The sequence below is a fragment of the Artibeus jamaicensis genome, unplaced genomic scaffold, assembly GCF_021234435.1.
Source record: "Artibeus jamaicensis isolate MK-2021 breed Jamaican fruit bat unplaced genomic scaffold, CSHL_Jam_final contig_519, whole genome shotgun sequence".
Taxonomy (NCBI): Eukaryota; Metazoa; Chordata; class Mammalia; order Chiroptera; family Phyllostomidae; genus Artibeus; species Artibeus jamaicensis.
The window spans coordinates 32830637-32847509 of NW_026521871.1; the positions used below are offsets into that span (position 1 = coordinate 32830637).

At 45.1% G+C, this 16873-nt stretch overlaps 1 protein-coding gene across 2 annotated transcripts in view; it reads left to right on the top strand.

The window, feature by feature from the left end:
- PLCL2 (phospholipase C like 2) overlaps nucleotides 1–16873 on the top strand; it is a 161965-nt gene that overhangs the window by 80307 nt on the left and 64785 nt on the right. For both annotated transcript variants that reach the window (XM_037143966.2, XM_037143967.2), the window contains exon 3: nucleotides 13666–16152. In XM_037143966.2, coding sequence (XP_036999861.2) covers nucleotides 13666–16152 — 2487 coding nt within the window. The remainder of the gene's footprint in view (nucleotides 1–13665; nucleotides 16153–16873) is intronic.

Consider the following 16873-nt stretch of genomic DNA (forward strand, 5'->3'; position numbering starts at 1 on the left):
CGGATCTGCCTGCTGGGCAAACTCTTTAGCCCCTGAAAGGGGGCTGGTAGGTCCCGCTCAAGGAGTTGGGGATTGAGAGGAATAGTGTCTATGAAGTGCCTGTGCCTAACAGTAGCTCCGTAAAGGTTAGCCCACCCCTCCTTTCCGCGGGAACCACGGCATTTAAGGTAGTCACCACGTGGCCTAAAACACTTAGACATGTGTGACAAGTGAGAATTTGCATCCTGGCCATCTCTCTGAGCACTGTGAACAGGCATGGATTATTCTAGTTCCTTTCCACACTTCATCCTCTTTATTGCTTTTGGTATTTTCCTCTTTCTCAGCTCATAAAGAAAACCCATTACATTATCTACATCAAGGACACTTCCCGTTTTGTCCTGGGGTTGTGGGCTGTAAGAGCGAAGACTGCTCAGAGGAAGCTCCTACAGGCCATGTGGAGGTTGATTTTCCCGTATTCCCAGTCCAATCTTATTTTGAAAAGCCCTTGATTTTAAGTTTTAGTCTTATTAAATTAAAAAATGTTCTATAGTAATGCTTTTAAAAGCACAACTAAATTACTTGAAAAAAAGTATAATTGGAATAAACACGATTCAGCTAAAACTTCAGCTCTTTTCAGAGGACAGAATGTGATTTTGGTGTTGCCATTATAATTTCGAACAGACCCAAGTGAATTTTCATATCACAGTTGGATTGGGGGAGGAGGGGAGATGCATAAAAGCAGGTTAAAGATAACCTGTTGGCTAATCGAATTTTTAGATGCGTTCAATGTTGTGAGCCACAAACTCAGCTCAGCAGCCTTACAAAGGATTCTGAACTTGGAGAGTTGATTTTCAAGGTGCCTGTGGGGCAGAGAGTCCTAGACTGTCTTTAATGACACATATGAGAGTGACAATGTTATATGCATGCAATACATCCACTTTTTTGAAATTTAAAACGAGAGCCACCATACACGTGTATATTTGGGGCAGTGGGCACGATTTGATCTCCAGAAGAACTGATCTATGGCCTGTTAAAACGGTCAGTTGGAGGAGCCCAGCCATGGGTTCCTTCACCCTGCTTCATGGAACCTCATTTTCTTGCTCCAGCTCCGAGATCTCACACTCCACCTCCAGAGGCACGAGTTGAGAATGGGAAACCTGAATTGCAGTGTCCAATGGTGTGTGATGAACCCAGGCCAATTCTTCAGGCCTTCACCTCAGGGCACTCACAGGAGAGCAGGACTCTGTCTGCCCAGCCGAGCTGGTGGTCTCATTGTGTTCCTAAGAAAGTCCAAGAAGATCAAAGGGGAGCTTCAGCTGGGAGCTGGGCAAGAGCTCTGGGCAAGGGTGACCGTACATTTCACCTTGCCCAGAACAGGCCCTGTTGTTGTGGCATATTTATTAATAATGTCCACCTTTGTTCCCAGAAGTGTCCAGTTTGGATGTCACTCTACCTTGGGAGAACAGAGCCTACCAGGTCCCACCATCCCTGTGGTCTGTGGGGCCTGGGGGCCTTGAGCCTTTCCCCCTCAGCGGGAGCCTTCTGTGGAGACACTGCTGCAATCACTTCTAGGTCTCCTCTGTGAGCGGCTGGGCCCTAGTGAGTCAGTGCAGGGTTGCAGTAGAGGGCTGGTGCCTTGGCTTTAGGACTCTCGGACGTCAAAGCACTGTTCCCAAGTGGTCATTGGAATGGCAACCTGATTCTTGGAATAAGGACGGCATCCTGCAGAGTAAGGGCTTTTGGTGATTAGTTTGCAAGTGGATTTGGCCCTTGTTTTTGCTCCTGGATGACTCCAATAGAATCAGACAGTGTAATGAATTGGGTCGTTTTAAGCTTTCAGTGTTATAACACCTTTGTATAAAAGCTAAGCAGGCCTTATGAGTACCTGCATTTTATTCTCACACCAATCTCCTGAAGCCCAGTAAGAAAAAGCCCTTCCCGATCCAGCTGTCAGAGCTGAAGTTCACAGTGTGTGCTCTGCAGGGCTGCCTGAGCTGCTTGGTCTATGTTCTGTGTGATTATTAATGGTGCATGCTGTTCTGTATTATTTAAAATGCGAGCCAGGTTTAGGAAGCTGTATTTAGAATGAGTCTTGTGTCTGCCACAGGGATTTAATTGTACATTTGCTACTTGTACTTTTCTCCCAGTAGTTAGGTTTACAGCCATGAGGGTAGAGACGGCGACATAAGATTTCACTGAGGCAGTTAAATCGCTTCAGTCACCGGCAGCGCAGGCCATTTAAAATGCATTAATGATGAGATTTTGCTGGTTTTTAAAACTGCTTTTCATTTCAGTGTGATGAGCTAATTAATTTGGAAGGGACTTGAGGCTTTGAAAGGGAACATGATGATCCAGGAAAATGGCAGGCCTGGACCTTCCGCAGCCCAAACGGGCATCGCTCTGCCGCTCAGACGCTCTGGAGTGACCGCTGAGTGTCACAGATCCCTGCCATGCAGGCACTGGCATTTGTGTTGATCCCTTAAACTGTGGGGCTTTTAATTAAAAGGGGGGGGCTTACTGTGGCCATGTCCTAAAGTGTGAGAATGCTGTTGCTGTAAGTCTGGTAGATGCAAAAATTGGGAAAGCCTGTGTGTGCCGCTTCAGCGATGTTTGCGTTAGAAAATTTCTATTTGCATAGAATGCCTCCAAGTAGAAAAGCAGAGGGTTTGGAATTGACTATAATTTTAAAATTTTTCAGTAGGTAAAAAGTTTTGAATTGTAACCGTGAGCACTATAATATTTGGAGATAATTATAACTGTTTAAAAGTTATTTGTTTGTTCGCTTATTTATTTAGAGAGAGGGGAAAGGAGGGAGAAAGAGAGGGAGAGAAACATAAGTGTGTGGTTGCCTCTCACGTGCCCGCAACCCAGGCATGTGTCCTAACCGGAAATCGAACAAGCAACCCTTTGGTTCCCAGTCCAGTATTCAACTGCTGAGCCACACCAGGCCAGGGCTAAAAGTTATGTTTAAAGTATACAGGTTTCTCTCTGGTGCTGAAAATGGTGATGCTTCAAGTGGTCATCTTTGAGTTCATCCATTCCTTTGGGGGGTGGTTAATAAACTATCACAGTTAAACATGATATATGCTTTAGCTCGGTTTTGTTAAACTGTTAAGACAGAAACACAATAAATACCTACATGAATAGTCTGGTGCTTTTTCAAATTACAAAACAAATGAGACCTTATTCATTTGGTGACCCTTCAGAGAAGGTGGTGAGTTTTATTTGCACACACAGGAAGAGTGCACACGATTATATCGGTTTTGTGCTTGGTTGTATTTCTTCTGCCTGTGGCACAGGAGCGTGAGCTCCCAAGGCTGCGGGGCCTTCCCAGGAGAGGGCTGACTCCTCTGCGCTGAGGCTGGAGGCTCGCCGGCTCGCCCTGCAGTGTTGCCCAGAGGGCTCCCATCCAGCCCCTTACCTGCTGGCCTTGTCCTGCCCAACAGCCCCTCCCTCCGCCACACGTACACTTCTTCAGATGTCACAGGCTCTTTCCTATCTCATGTCTTTGCCTGCACTGTTCCCTCTGATTACTTAGCCTTCCCTTCCTTTTCATTTCCCATCGGGATCTAGCCCCAAAGTCACCTCGTGGGGAACGTTAATGAGGATCTCCTCCCCTGCCCTCCTGAGAACTTTGTTCCTTCACAGATATGTTCTTTCTCGCACATCTTTAATTTCCCCTTTTCACTGGACAGGTGCCTTCAGCACAGAAACCTGCTCTAATATTTCCAATATGGATAAACAAGGACGCACTCTCTCTCCCTCTCTCCACCAGTTCCTTTTCCCGGCTCCTCCTTCACAGAGCTGACTGTACTCACTGCCTCGAGTCCTCATTCCCCGCTCACGCCTCCTGGCCCTTTTGCACTGTTCTGGAACTGCTCTTGCCAGGGTCACCCAAGAACTCTGTGCTGTCAAATCTCACACATACCTCACTGACTTAACATCAAAGAAATCATCACAGAAGGTATAAAAAAGATACAAGACACAGGAAAAAAAAGTAAAATGGCAGATGTGAATTCACCTGTAACAGCAATAATATATGAATTGGATTCAGTAATCCAATCAAAGGCAGAGATTGTCAGACTGGATTAAAAAAAAAAAGATCTAATTACATGCTGTCTACACTTTTGGTTCGAAAATACAAATAGGTTGGAAGCAAAACGACAAGTAAAAGATGTATCATCCAAATAGCAACTGTAAGAAAGCTGGCGAGGCTTTGCTAACACTAGGCCTGCTTCACTCTCCTGTCCTGAGGTCCCAGAGGCATTGCGGGCCACTCCGTTCTTACTTAAACATGTTATCCTGCTGTAACACCTCCGTCCTCTGGAGTCACTGTTACGTCTTCGGCTTCAGCTTTCTTGCCTCTCGCTGATCCCTCTTTTTCTGCCCAACCTGAAATACTGGAGTGCACCAGATTCAAGCCTAGACCGTCTTCTCTTTTCTCTCTCCTTTTTACGAGTTACCAGAGTGCTCTAGCTTCCAAATTTATATCTATAGGCTTGACCTCTCTTCTGATTTCCAGCTTCATACATTAAAATGCCTACTTGACATCTCTACTCGGACGTCTAGATGCATCTCAAACTCACCACGCTCAAAACAAAACTCCTGATTTCCTCCCCCCACAAAAAACCATTCCTTAATCTCCCCCATCCAAATAAATGGTGTCATTGTGCACCATTTAATCAATCTAGAAACATGGAAGTCATCTTAGATTCTTCCATTTTTTTCCATGATTTGTACCAGTCCATCAGCAAATATTGCCAACTCTAACATTTGAATTACCCTGAAGCGATCCACCTCTGGTTTTAATCACCGTGGTCCCAGCCACCGTCCTCCTGTGTCTGGGCGACTGTGGTTGTCTCTAAACTACTTCCCCACCTCCACTCGTATTCCATTTAATTCACTCTCCACTTGGCACTGCTTTAAAAAGGTAAATTAGACCATGACACTCTCCATCAAGCAGTTGCCCGCTGAATTAAATCCTACACGATTTAAGATGCCTTTAAGATTCTGCAGGATCTAGTCTCTTCCTCTCCCCGTGTGATTTCACCCCCTTCCGGCTTCACTCACTACCTGCTCCACAGCCCCCGAGGTCTCCTTTCAGCGCTGGAGTGATCAAGTTCACTGGAGCCTCAGGGTGTTGGCACTCACCATTGCTTCTTCCTGGGCTCCGCATGGAATGAGACCAGAGACAAGATTCACTGGGACTGGGGTACTTGAGGGACCTGTCCAAAAGCTTGTCTGGAAGCCACACTCACCCCAGCTGGGACCACCTCTGTGGGTCGGAGACCAGGAGCCTTCAGAGAAGACCTGAAAGGTTTTGTGGCTGAGAGCTGCGAGGCTACGGAGGGGCCTCCAAAACCCTCTCCAGGGGTGTCCGACCTGCGGGCCGCATGCAGCCCAGGACAGCTGTGAATGTGGCCCAACACAAAACCATACATTTACTTAACACACAATGAGGTTTTTTGTGCTAATGTGTCACAATGTCAATACAACTCTTCTTCCAGCGTGGCACAGAGATGCCAAAAGGTTGGACACCCCTGCAGGCTGTGGCATTGACCAAGGGCTCATGGGTTAGGGCAGTAGTTTCCAAGTTGGGTATGTCTGGAAGAAAGTATTAGAATTTCAGTTTACTTTAGTGAATGTTTCCCAGCATAGAGAATGTGTTAGTTGTTAGCACATGCATTTAACATGTAAATAAATAAATATGTCTTAGACGCATGCTCAACAATAGGATCATGTGATCAGTATACAAAAAGCACTTTGTTAAAAAAAAAAGGCAGCCCTTTAAAACTGTGGAAACCTTCCAACAGAGAAAAGCCCAGAAGCAGATGACTTCACTGGTGAATTCCCCCAAACATTTGGAGAAGAATTAACACCAACGCTCCTGAGACCCTTCCTTTGTATTTCTCTGGTATTGGTTGTCATGTCTCCCCATTTTTTATTTTATTTATTTGAGTCCTCTCTCCTTTTTTCTTGGTGATTCCAGCTAAAGGTCTGTCTCTCTTGTTTCTCTTTTCAAAGAACCAGCTTTCAGTTTAATTTGATCTTTTTCTGTTGTCTTTTTAGTCTATGTCATTCATTCTTGCTCTGATCTTCTACTGACTTTGGGGTTAGTTTGTTCTTCTTTCTCCAGTTCCTTGAAATGTAAAGTTGGGTTATTTCAGATCTTCCTGGTTTCTGAATGTAGAGGCATTTATTGCTGCGAACTTCCTTCTGAAAATTGCTTCTGCTGTGTGCCGTAAGTTTGGGTATGTTGTGTTTCCATTTTCATTTGTCTCAAGGTATGTTCTCATTTCTCTTTTGGTATCTTTAACCCATTGGTTGTTTGCTAGCATGTTGTTTAATCTCCAAGCATTCGTGAATTTTCTTCTTGTTACTGATTTCTAGTTTTATACGATTGTGGTTGGAGAAGGTGATTTGCCTGACTTCAGTCCTCTTAAGTGTATTAGGACTTGTTTTGTGGCCTAACACGTGGTCCACCTTGAAGAATGTTTCATGCTTGAATGTGTGTTATTGTTGCTTTTGGATGAGATTTCACTCATATTCATTCACACACACACACACACACACACACACACACACACAATCTCCACCCATCCATCCATCTGGCTTTAATGTGTCATTTGAAGCCAGTGTTTCCTCATTGATTTTTCTGTCTGGATGATCTATTGATTGATAGAAGTGGGGTATTAAAGTCCCCTGTCATTAAGTATAGCTTTCTATTTCTCCCTTTAGGGTTGTTAGTGTTTATTTTATACATGAGGTGCTCCTGTATTGAGTTCACCCATATTTACCAATGTTACATTCTCTTGTTGGATGGCCCTCTTCACTGTTGAGAGGCCCAGCCCGTCAGAAGGGACCACCGTTCTGAAGGCGGCATCCGCCCAGCCAGTACACGACAGGGCCCGTCCCCTCAGAACGCTCACTTTCTCCTCCAGGAGATAAGCTGAGCCACCTAAAACAATTAGAGAACTGGGGAAGACTATAATTCAGAGTTAAATTATACGTTGGAGATTATAAATACTGTTTGAGTTTGGAGAGGAGACAACATTGAGGGCTGGGCTAGTACAGGCTCATGAGTGGCTTGGAACTTAAAAGAATATTTTGTAGAAAGCTGAGTTTCCCCTTCTGTATGATTCATTATTTTGTGTTTTTTCCTTTGTTTTTGTGATCTAATTGTCCCCTGCCACACACACACAGTAATTTCGCATGCAAATATAAGCCACTGGATTTAAAAAGGGCCCCAGGAGAAGTTTCTAAACAAAATAATTTGGAAAAAAAGAAAATAATAAACAAGGTGATGGCATAATAAATTGTTGGTGAAGCAATTTTCCTTAAATAATTGTGGAAATCCTGACATTTCTGACTGGAAGAGCCACTCTTCTCCCTTCTCCGTGACAGAGGTGGCCCAAGGCACGGACCCCAGGGGAAGCTCCTTTCTGCGTCCCAACTACCCCCAAATTGCCATAATTTCCCCCTAGTGCCAAGCAATGACAGAGTTGAGGGTTAAAAAGTCAGAACAATGAACTGTTCTTCCTGAGCTGCCCAGAAATAGTGATGAGCCAGTACAATTCAGGGGGGGAAATTGCGATTTTGAAGTTCCTCTTCACCGTATTGATAGCTAAGGGGTCGCATTATGGGATTTGGCTTGCATACCTCTTGAAATTCAGTTTGATTTACCAGTTATTAGCAATTAAAATTATGTAGCCACATCTCGAAATAGCTCTGTAGGAGAGGAAGTCAGCAGACTTTCTAACGTGCTGGGTAGGAACTACCGTATACACGGCTGAGAAACACTGAGTTTCCACACTAAAGCTGGCCACTTAAGTACCATTATTATAGATCGTAAATTTAAAGTCATTAGCATCAGTATTTTCACTAGAACGTGAAGTAGCGCCAGTGTCGTTTAGAGGAGCTCAGGCCTCCCCATTACGTTTTTCATTACCGGAGAAAAGCAATGAATTTTATTGCAGCTTACATTGGACACAGATGTACGTTATGGCTTTCTAAATTTACTTGAGGTAAATATTTCAGTAGTAGTGAAACTGTTTCTGCAACAGAGTGTTGTCAGAAGGGTTTACTCATTGTTCCCACTCTGCCCTCAGCGCTCATCCGCATGCCTGGGTCAGAAATGCATCCCTTCCTCGCTCTTGCCTTCTCCCAGGCACGCTGCTTGCGACTTGGTGCTGGGCCTCCGGTGCGGTTGGGGTGATTCTTGGTGCTCCTGGTCTAGTTTCAACCTTAGGCTGCGCTGTGCACCTGGGCCCTAGGGGTGGGACCTTCCTAGCATTCCCGCCTTGCTTCCCAAGGTGGCCAACCTCTGCCTGTACCTGTGGTGAGTCTGGGTGGGAGACAGCTTTCTGCCTCTCTCCTGGTGGTGGCAGAGCTCTGCGTTTTAATATTAGCGCATGCCCTGGAGTCCAAGAGGTCCTTCTGCCCTGTGGGGTAGTCACTCTGTGCCGGGCTGTGGAGGTGGATGGAGTTCTCTTCTACCCTTTGCCCAGCAGCACTCAGAGAAAGAGCTTGCTGCCCTTACCCTGGTGTCTGAGGCTTCTGTTTGCCATGAGAGGATGACTGGGGAAGTAGGCAGTTCCACGCTGTCCCCAGTGACAGTGTCACCAGCTGTATGCTGGTGCCCAGAGAGGGGCGCTATCTTCTGCTCGGCCCCTCGTCTTTCTCAGTAGCACCCGTGAAACCAGACTCTCCCTCTGTCTGGAGCACCCAGTTAACTACACCATCAGTTAACCTGATAAACTGGTCACTTAACCTACTAGTCCACAACTGGCCTTTAGGGATTCCGTAAAATTTCAGCTGATTTTTTCCTCACCTCCCTCCAAGATGGACTCTTTCTCCCATGCTCTGCTAAACGTGAAATAGCGTCGATGTTTGTCTTTCCTTAGAAGGGCTCATCACTCTGGAATCAGTTCTCTTGGTTGCCTGGGGACTGCAGTTCTCTGATGCATACAAAATAAACGTTACAGTTGTTGTACAGATTGTCTGGCTTTTTCTTGTTAGAGTGGCTGGCAGTGATGTTTTCGTTTGGCTGTCTGCATTGTAAGCCGTCATCTGAACTGTACTGGCCCCTGACTCATGCATGACTTTCAAGTCTCCCATAGGTTCCTAGGCCACCAGCAGGTCTGTGTCTTCATAGACTACTTGCCAGACTCAGGCCAGGTTTTGCTTTGGGAATCCAGGAGAGGTCATCCTGGAAGAAGAGACCCATTCGCTTTCTGTTATTTGCAATAAAGGGCCTTCCATGGGAGTAGAAAGCAGCAATTGACTATACTTAGCTTTTTTTTAGTCATTTTATTATTTTTCAGCTCATCAGATATTATAAGATGACCTTCGGAGTGACCACTTTTGCGCCAGGTCCTTTTCTTTTTCCTTTTTGCTTGTCTTGGAGAGCGCATCAAGGTTTCAGAGATGCGCGAAAACCTTGCAAGGTAACCCTGATGTGCTCTGCAGGGCACACTCTTTCAGTTCAGAGATGTTACTGCGCAGAAGGAAGGTCAGGCCTTGCTGTGCTCCTTTAATGGGCCTCATGTGGTTCTGGGGTGTTTTGTTTTGTTGATAGAAATTTCTTTAACCCAGTGTTTCTTCTATCCTAGAGCCCTTCTAATAAATAAAGATCTCACACTCTTTTTTGTGCTATTTATAAATCAAAGTAAATGACTGGACTCAAAACGAAGCTGAAGGAGAAATGCCACTGTGTTTTCAGACTAGGCCCCCTCCCCATTCTGTCACATCCCCCACCCCCACCCCAGAATCGGTGCCTAGGCCCCTTCACTGGTTCTGCCCGTGTATTGACTCTGGGTATTGACTCATCGTTGTCTCGTGGTGCTTATTGAGAGATAATCACACAGAAAATGGAAACAAATCGCTTTTGAAATACAAGAGAAATGCAGGAGGACCTAGGGGGTGAATCTCACCTAGCAGGACCTCCAGCCCTCTGTGTGTCATAAGGCAGACCTTTCCCCAGCCCTGCTCCAGGGGTTTCCTGGGCTCCAGAATGAGCTGGATCTCTTGGACCAGTGCCCCACGCTTTGTTACCCACAGAAGAAATGGGGCACACCTCTTTATTGCTTCCTTTTAGGATGAGAATTTATGAGATTGCCCACACCCACTTATGAAATTGCTACCTCTTAAGTATCCCAGATGGTAGTTTTAATGGCCAAGAGGTAGAGACAAGGTTATATTAAACAAAAGTAGGCAGACTTGTTAGAAATATGCATGTTTCCCCATAGAGCTCAACGTGGCTATTTCCATTTCTGATGTTAACTATAAGTCCTGTAAACATGTTTACTCTCTTGAGTTTGCTGTGATAAGTTCGGCTAGCCTCTTTCTAGTTCGTTGCTTTCTTAAAGTCACTCTTGGTGCAAAATCGTTATTCTGTAAATAAGTGTTGGTTAAATGCATAAATGAATCTTTAAGCTTCTATCTAGTTCAAACTTTTATGATTATCTTTCCTCAGAATTCGTAATTTCAGGGTCGATACAGAGGTAGGTTCCTTTGAAAGCTGGTATTCTTCCAGACTAGACTTTGCTTTGAGTCTCTTCTCTTGATGGTACCAAGCGCTAATGGAGCAATATCGGTGCAACAATGGACCGAGTTTACACTTTGTTGTTTCCACCACTGAGCAGCTTTAGGTGACAAGTACTTACATTGTAAGTGCCAGCCCTGAAATTATTTTCATCAGTATTTTGAGGAACCTCCACCTCAGCAGAAACTTAGGGTTTTTTTCCCTCTGGTTTTAGGCAATTAATGCATATAAGTTATGTGCATTTAGTTTTCTTTTATTTAGGAAAAACAGTATGTATACCAAATATAGTTGGATCATTTCATTGTTAGATTTAAACTAACATTAAGAGGCAACACAGAAAATAGATTCCAGCTTTGGTGCCGACCAGCCGCTCAGCCTGTGTAAGTACCTGATCCCTGCTGGGCGAAAAGGGGAAAGCCGGGTAGGTCAGCAGGAGCGGGATGAAGACTCTGGGAGTCAGGCAGGTTGAGGGCCTGCGTCTCCTGCTCCTGAACCCGGACTCTCCTTCCCTCCCACACCACTTCTGTCCTTTCCCCTTCCTTTCCTCTCCGCGGGGGAGGGCCAGCTTGCCTTCACCGTCTACCTGTGGCTTCCAGCCAGTGATTCCGGTCCCTCCAGTGATGAGTTCTCTTTTTTGGTCTCTAAGCTTTCACACTCCTCTCTCTGAACTTCCTAGTAGCTTTATCTGCTAGCGAGGAAGGAGAAACAGCGCCTTCCATCCAGGCCTCAGCATGCTGTGGGGAGGACGGGGTGGTCTAGGCAACAGCGGATGGAAGGGGAAGAGGAGACAGGAAGTGTCTGATAAGGGGAGTCCCTGCTGTCATTACAGTAGCCTGTGCTAGGCTGGTGTTCATGGGTCTGCTTCGATGGCTTGAAGTCACCAGTCATTGCCTGGGCTGGCTTGTGAACTGCAAGGCAACGAGTTTAAAGCCACAGGTACAGTGTTTGTTTAAGCTGCGGAGTGTCCCGCAGGTGTGGGTGCTGGAGCATGTATGTACGCTGTCAACCTGCTTTGCCATCTGGCTTTTTCCCTCTTGGTAATGGAGACGCCTGTGCATTTGGAATATATCATTTGTAGTAAATTGGCAAGTGGTAGTTGAATATTGGTCAATACGTTTAAAATGACAGAATGAAAGGTTATGATGTTGAAAAATGCTGTCTACATTTTTAATGGATCAGTACCTCCATTTAACTTCGTGACTCATTTTATTAGTGATACCTCTGGGCTATAATGTATAAAGATTATAAAACTCCCTTAATTAGTATGTTGTCTTTTTTAAAGGTGTTTCTTTTTAAAGATAAAGACAGCCTTCATTCTGAAAAATGGGAAATTTTTACGTTTGTTTCATGCCGTTACGCATGGCTGGTTACAGATTTCATGCCAACTTGCTTGAATAGATAAAATAAAATCTGCACTTTAGGGATTTGGAGCACCTCTGGTACAATATATCTTATGGACACAATTACCACAGTCTTCATGTCTTTTACACTTTACTGTTCTGAGGATACAGTTATAAAGAAATACTCTGCCTTGTGGCTTCTTTGTTTTATCTTGGCATTCAGATCACAGAGGCCTCTATGGTTCATTTTGAAACTCTGAGGGAAATGATACCCATATGTCTTAAAGTTTAAGTTTAATTACCTCCTGCAAATTGCTTTTGGAAGTATAGCTAGTCACAAAATAAAAGTGGTTTTAAAATTTGAGATGCAGAGAATAGCACAGGTTTTTTTTTTGAGAGATTTTATTCAAAATAGGTTCTTTCCGGAGCAGGAAAGTGAGAATTGCCTTCGGGTAATATTTTTCATGTTCTTCCTTTTATTGCCATGAAAGTTACATAATCCCAACCTCCATCTCCCTTATTTATGCATATAATGAATTTCTGAAAATTTATCACAGACTTTGCGCACCTCCTGAAAGGCATTATCATGTTTGAGGCCAAGATTGAGAAAGATGCTGCGAGGGCCTTGGAGCAATTGTTACTTTGAATGACAGAGGCCTCGGGACAGGAAGGGACTTACATCCACCTGGCTCCGCGAGGTGGGCGCTTGTTATGTTATGGAGGAAGGTTGAGGACTGTGTTACTGGTGGTGTGCATTTCCTTAGAAACAGATGCTGCCTGGACATTTTCACCTGGCAGTGTTAATAATCTGTTAACAGTGGAAGTGCTTACACTTAAGTGACATTCACCTGGTGCCTGGTAATGGGCCTTAGAAAGTCAACTGTGGAATTTTAGAAATACCTCCAGCTGTAATGGTGATCCAGGCCTCGCACCCAGATTTACAACACAACTGCAGCAGTAAAACCGTGTTGATCTGAAATATTTAGGACCAGGGACAATCTGAGACTTGGAAGGGCTAGGATTCTGCTTGAATTCCAGTGTCTGCTTACATATTACATGGTTCATACTGAGCTGGTTTTGGTCATCAGGCGTGTGTAGTTTCCAGAAACAGCCCAGGCGTCTCAGTGAGTCGAAGTGGTTTTCAAACTTTCGTTGCATCCCCCATCAGCTAGAATGTTGCCTAAAATGCCAGTTCCTGGGTATTGCTCCCTAGAGATCTGATACCAGAGCGTAGAAAATCTATGTTTTAACCCGGTAACGCGAGTGATTCTGAGGCAAGTGGTCTAGTGACCACCCTCTGAGAAACACTCGTGTGAGAAAGGTATGCACAAGTGGGGCCTGCTTCATGGGCCTGTGTATGTAGCCTGTGCAACTGCACAGCCCACCCCCCGCCCCCCACTCGAAAGGGCCCTGCATGTGCCTTGGTGCTCTGCTGTCAGCTTCTTGAAATCTTAGTAATTTTTCAACAAGGAGTCCTACATCTGCATTTTTCCCCGAGGCCTGAAAATTATGCAGATAGCTCTCTCTTCAAGATGTGATTGGGTGTTACCAAAATTGTGTTTCTTGGCGCCCATGGATTGCAATTATTCAATCACGATTTCTTCTCTGTTTGTATTAGGCGGAAACACCAAGGCCTCTTCTCAGCTTTAGAATGAATGAGTATCATTCATCATTGGACATAGGATAGGAAATCCTAATAGCATGACCTTTTTTTCCCTGAAGGAAATTAAATATTTATTGCTAGTCTTGAACATAGACCTCTCCACAGATACGGTTCTAATGCACCATTTCCTCTTCTCCTAGGATGGCACGAAACAGAAGAGAGAACGGAAGAAGACAGTCTCCTTCAGCAGCATGCCGACCGAGAAGAAGATCAGCAGCGCCAGCGACTGCATCAACTCGATGGTCGAGGGTTCCGAACTCAAAAAGGTTCGCTCCAACTCTAGAATTTACCACCGGTATTTTTTACTGGACGCTGACATGCAGAGCCTGAGGTGGGAACCATCCAAGAAGGATTCTGAGAAAGCCAAGATCGATATTAAATCCATCAAGGAAGTGAGAACAGGAAAAAATACGGATATATTTCGCAGCAATGGCATTTCCGACCAGATATCCGAAGACTGTGCGTTTTCGGTCATTTACGGAGAGAATTATGAATCCCTTGATTTGGTTGCCAACTCTGCCGATGTTGCGAACATCTGGGTGACGGGACTGCGGTACCTAATATCTTATGGAAAACATACCCTTGATATGTTAGAAAGTAGCCAAGACAACATGAGGACTTCCTGGGTTTCACAGATGTTTAGTGAAATTGACGTAGATAACGTTGGACACATCGCTCTGTGCCATGCGGTGCAGTGTATCAGAAACCTCAATCCCGGCTTAAAAACTAGCAAAATTGAGCTTAAGTTCAAAGAATTGCACAAATCCAAGGACAAATCTGGAACCGAAGTCACGAAGGAAGAATTTGTTGAGGTTTTCCATGAGCTTTGTACTAGGCCTGAAATCTATTTCCTTTTAGTTCAGTTTTCAAGCAATAAAGAATTCCTTGATACCAAGGACCTTATGATGTTTCTTGAGGCAGAGCAGGGTGTGGCACATATAAATGAGGAAATAAGCCTTGAAATTATTCACAAATATGAGCCATCCAGAGAGGGCCGGGAAAAGGGCTGGCTCTCCATAGACGGGTTCACGAATTACCTTATGTCCCCTGACTGTTACCTGTTTGACCCGGAACATAAGAAGGTGTGTCAGGACATGAAGCAGCCTTTGTCTCATTACTTTATAAACTCATCTCATAATACGTACTTAATAGAGGATCAGTTCCGAGGTCCCTCTGATATCACGGGATACATTCGCGCTCTGAAAATGGGTTGCCGGAGTGTTGAATTAGACGTGTGGGATGGGCCCGACAATGAACCTGTCATTTACACAGGCCACACCATGACCTCTCAGATAGTCTTCCGCAGCGTCATTGACATCATTAACAAGTATGCATTCTTCGCTTCAGAGTATCCGCTTATCTTATGTTTGGAAAACCACTGTTCTATTAAGCAGCAGAAGGTGATGGTTCAACACATGAAGAAAATTTTAGGAGACAAGCTCTATACAACATCCCCCAATGTTGAGGAATCCTATCTGCCATCCCCAGATGTCCTGAAAGGGAAGATACTAATTAAAGCGAAGAAGCTGTCCTCCAACTGCCCTGGAATGGAAGGGGACGTTACTGATGAAGATGAAGGAGCAGAGATGTCTCAGAGGATGGGCAAAGAGAACGTGGAGCAGCCCAACCATGTGCCCGTGAAGCGATTTCAGCTCTGCAAAGAGCTGTCCGAGCTGGTAAGCATCTGTAAGTCGGTTCAGTTCAAAGAGTTTCAGGTGTCCTTCCAGGCGCAGAAGTACTGGGAAGTCTGCTCTTTCAACGAAGTGCTCGCCAGCAAATACGCCAATGAAAATCCGGGGGACTTTGTAAACTACAACAAACGTTTCCTCGCCAGGGTTTTTCCCAGCCCAATGAGGATTGACTCCAGTAACATGAACCCTCAAGATTTTTGGAAATGTGGATGCCAGATTGTAGCCATGAACTTTCAGACGCCAGGGCTGATGATGGACCTGAACATTGGCTGGTTTAGGCAGAATGGGAACTGTGGCTATGTCCTCCGGCCAGCCATCATGAGGGAGGAAGTCTCTTTCTTCAGCGCCAACACGAAAGACTCTGTGCCAGGAGTCTCACCTCAGCTCCTCCACATCAAAATCATCAGCGGGCAGAACTTTCCCAAACCCAAAGGGTCAGGTGCCAAAGGTGACGTGGTGGATCCTTACGTCTACGTGGAAATTCATGGAATCCCCGCCGACTGTGCAGAACAAAGGACAAAAACAGTGCACCAGAATGGAGATGCTCCTATTTTTGATGAAAGCTTTGAATTTCAAATTAACCTCCCAGAGCTGGCCATGGTGCGCTTCGTGGTACTAGATGATGACTATATCGGGGACGAGTTTATCGGCCAGTACACCATCCCCTTCGAATGTTTACAAACGGGTTACCGCCACGTCCCCCTGCAGTCACTGACTGGAGAGGTCCTTGCACACGCCTCTTTGTTTGTCCACGTGGCCATCACTAACCGGAGAGGAGGAGGCAAACCTCACAAAAGGGGCCTTTCTGTGAGGAAAGGGAAGAAATCCAGGGAATACGCATCTTTGAGAACACTGTGGATTAAAACTGTGGATGAGGTGTTCAAGAACGCCCAGCCCCCTATCCGGGACGCCACAGACCTGAGAGAGAACATGCAGGTACGTTCCAGAACTTAAGTGTTTTACTCAACAGTTTTCCTTCTTAGTGCATGTGCATTGTTCATGAAAATATTGCAGGGGTTTTTTTTTTAAGTAGTATATTTGATTGTTACATTATTTGTAAATTCCACTTGGTTACTAGAATGTTTACCACAAGTCTCATTCTCCTGTTTAAATTTCCAAAACCGTAGCTGGAATCGAGAACATGGGCAGCCTACTAGAATAAAGCAGTCTCATCGTTGTCCTGCACACCATGTCTCGGTCTCCTTTAATTAATGCTCAGCAGTGCCCCCATTTTTTCTAGTAGTGTCCACGGGAATCTCTGGGTTTTCTGAGTGTTCCTTAGCTGGAACACACACCGATGGCCTATCAAAATAAAAGGGACACGTTCCAGTCTTTTCTTATGGAGCTGTTCTGCTGGGAAAGTAGCAAGTGTTTATATAAGCCAATGTGTTTGCATTTTGAGCCTCCTGCTGATTTTAGAGGATAGCTATTTACTTGTTTAAGTGAAAGACGTGGCATGTATACCTACTAGACATGCAGTGATTCCCACTGAACTCTGTAATGGCTAACAGCAGGCAGCTAGGAATTCTGTATGCAGTTAAGGTTCGACCACATGCCTAGCAGTGTACGAGGGCGCAGGAGGGACACAGAAGTGGGCAGCAAGGGCCACCTCACAGGGATACCAGCCCTTGCCCGTCCCAGGGTGAGAAGGTCCATG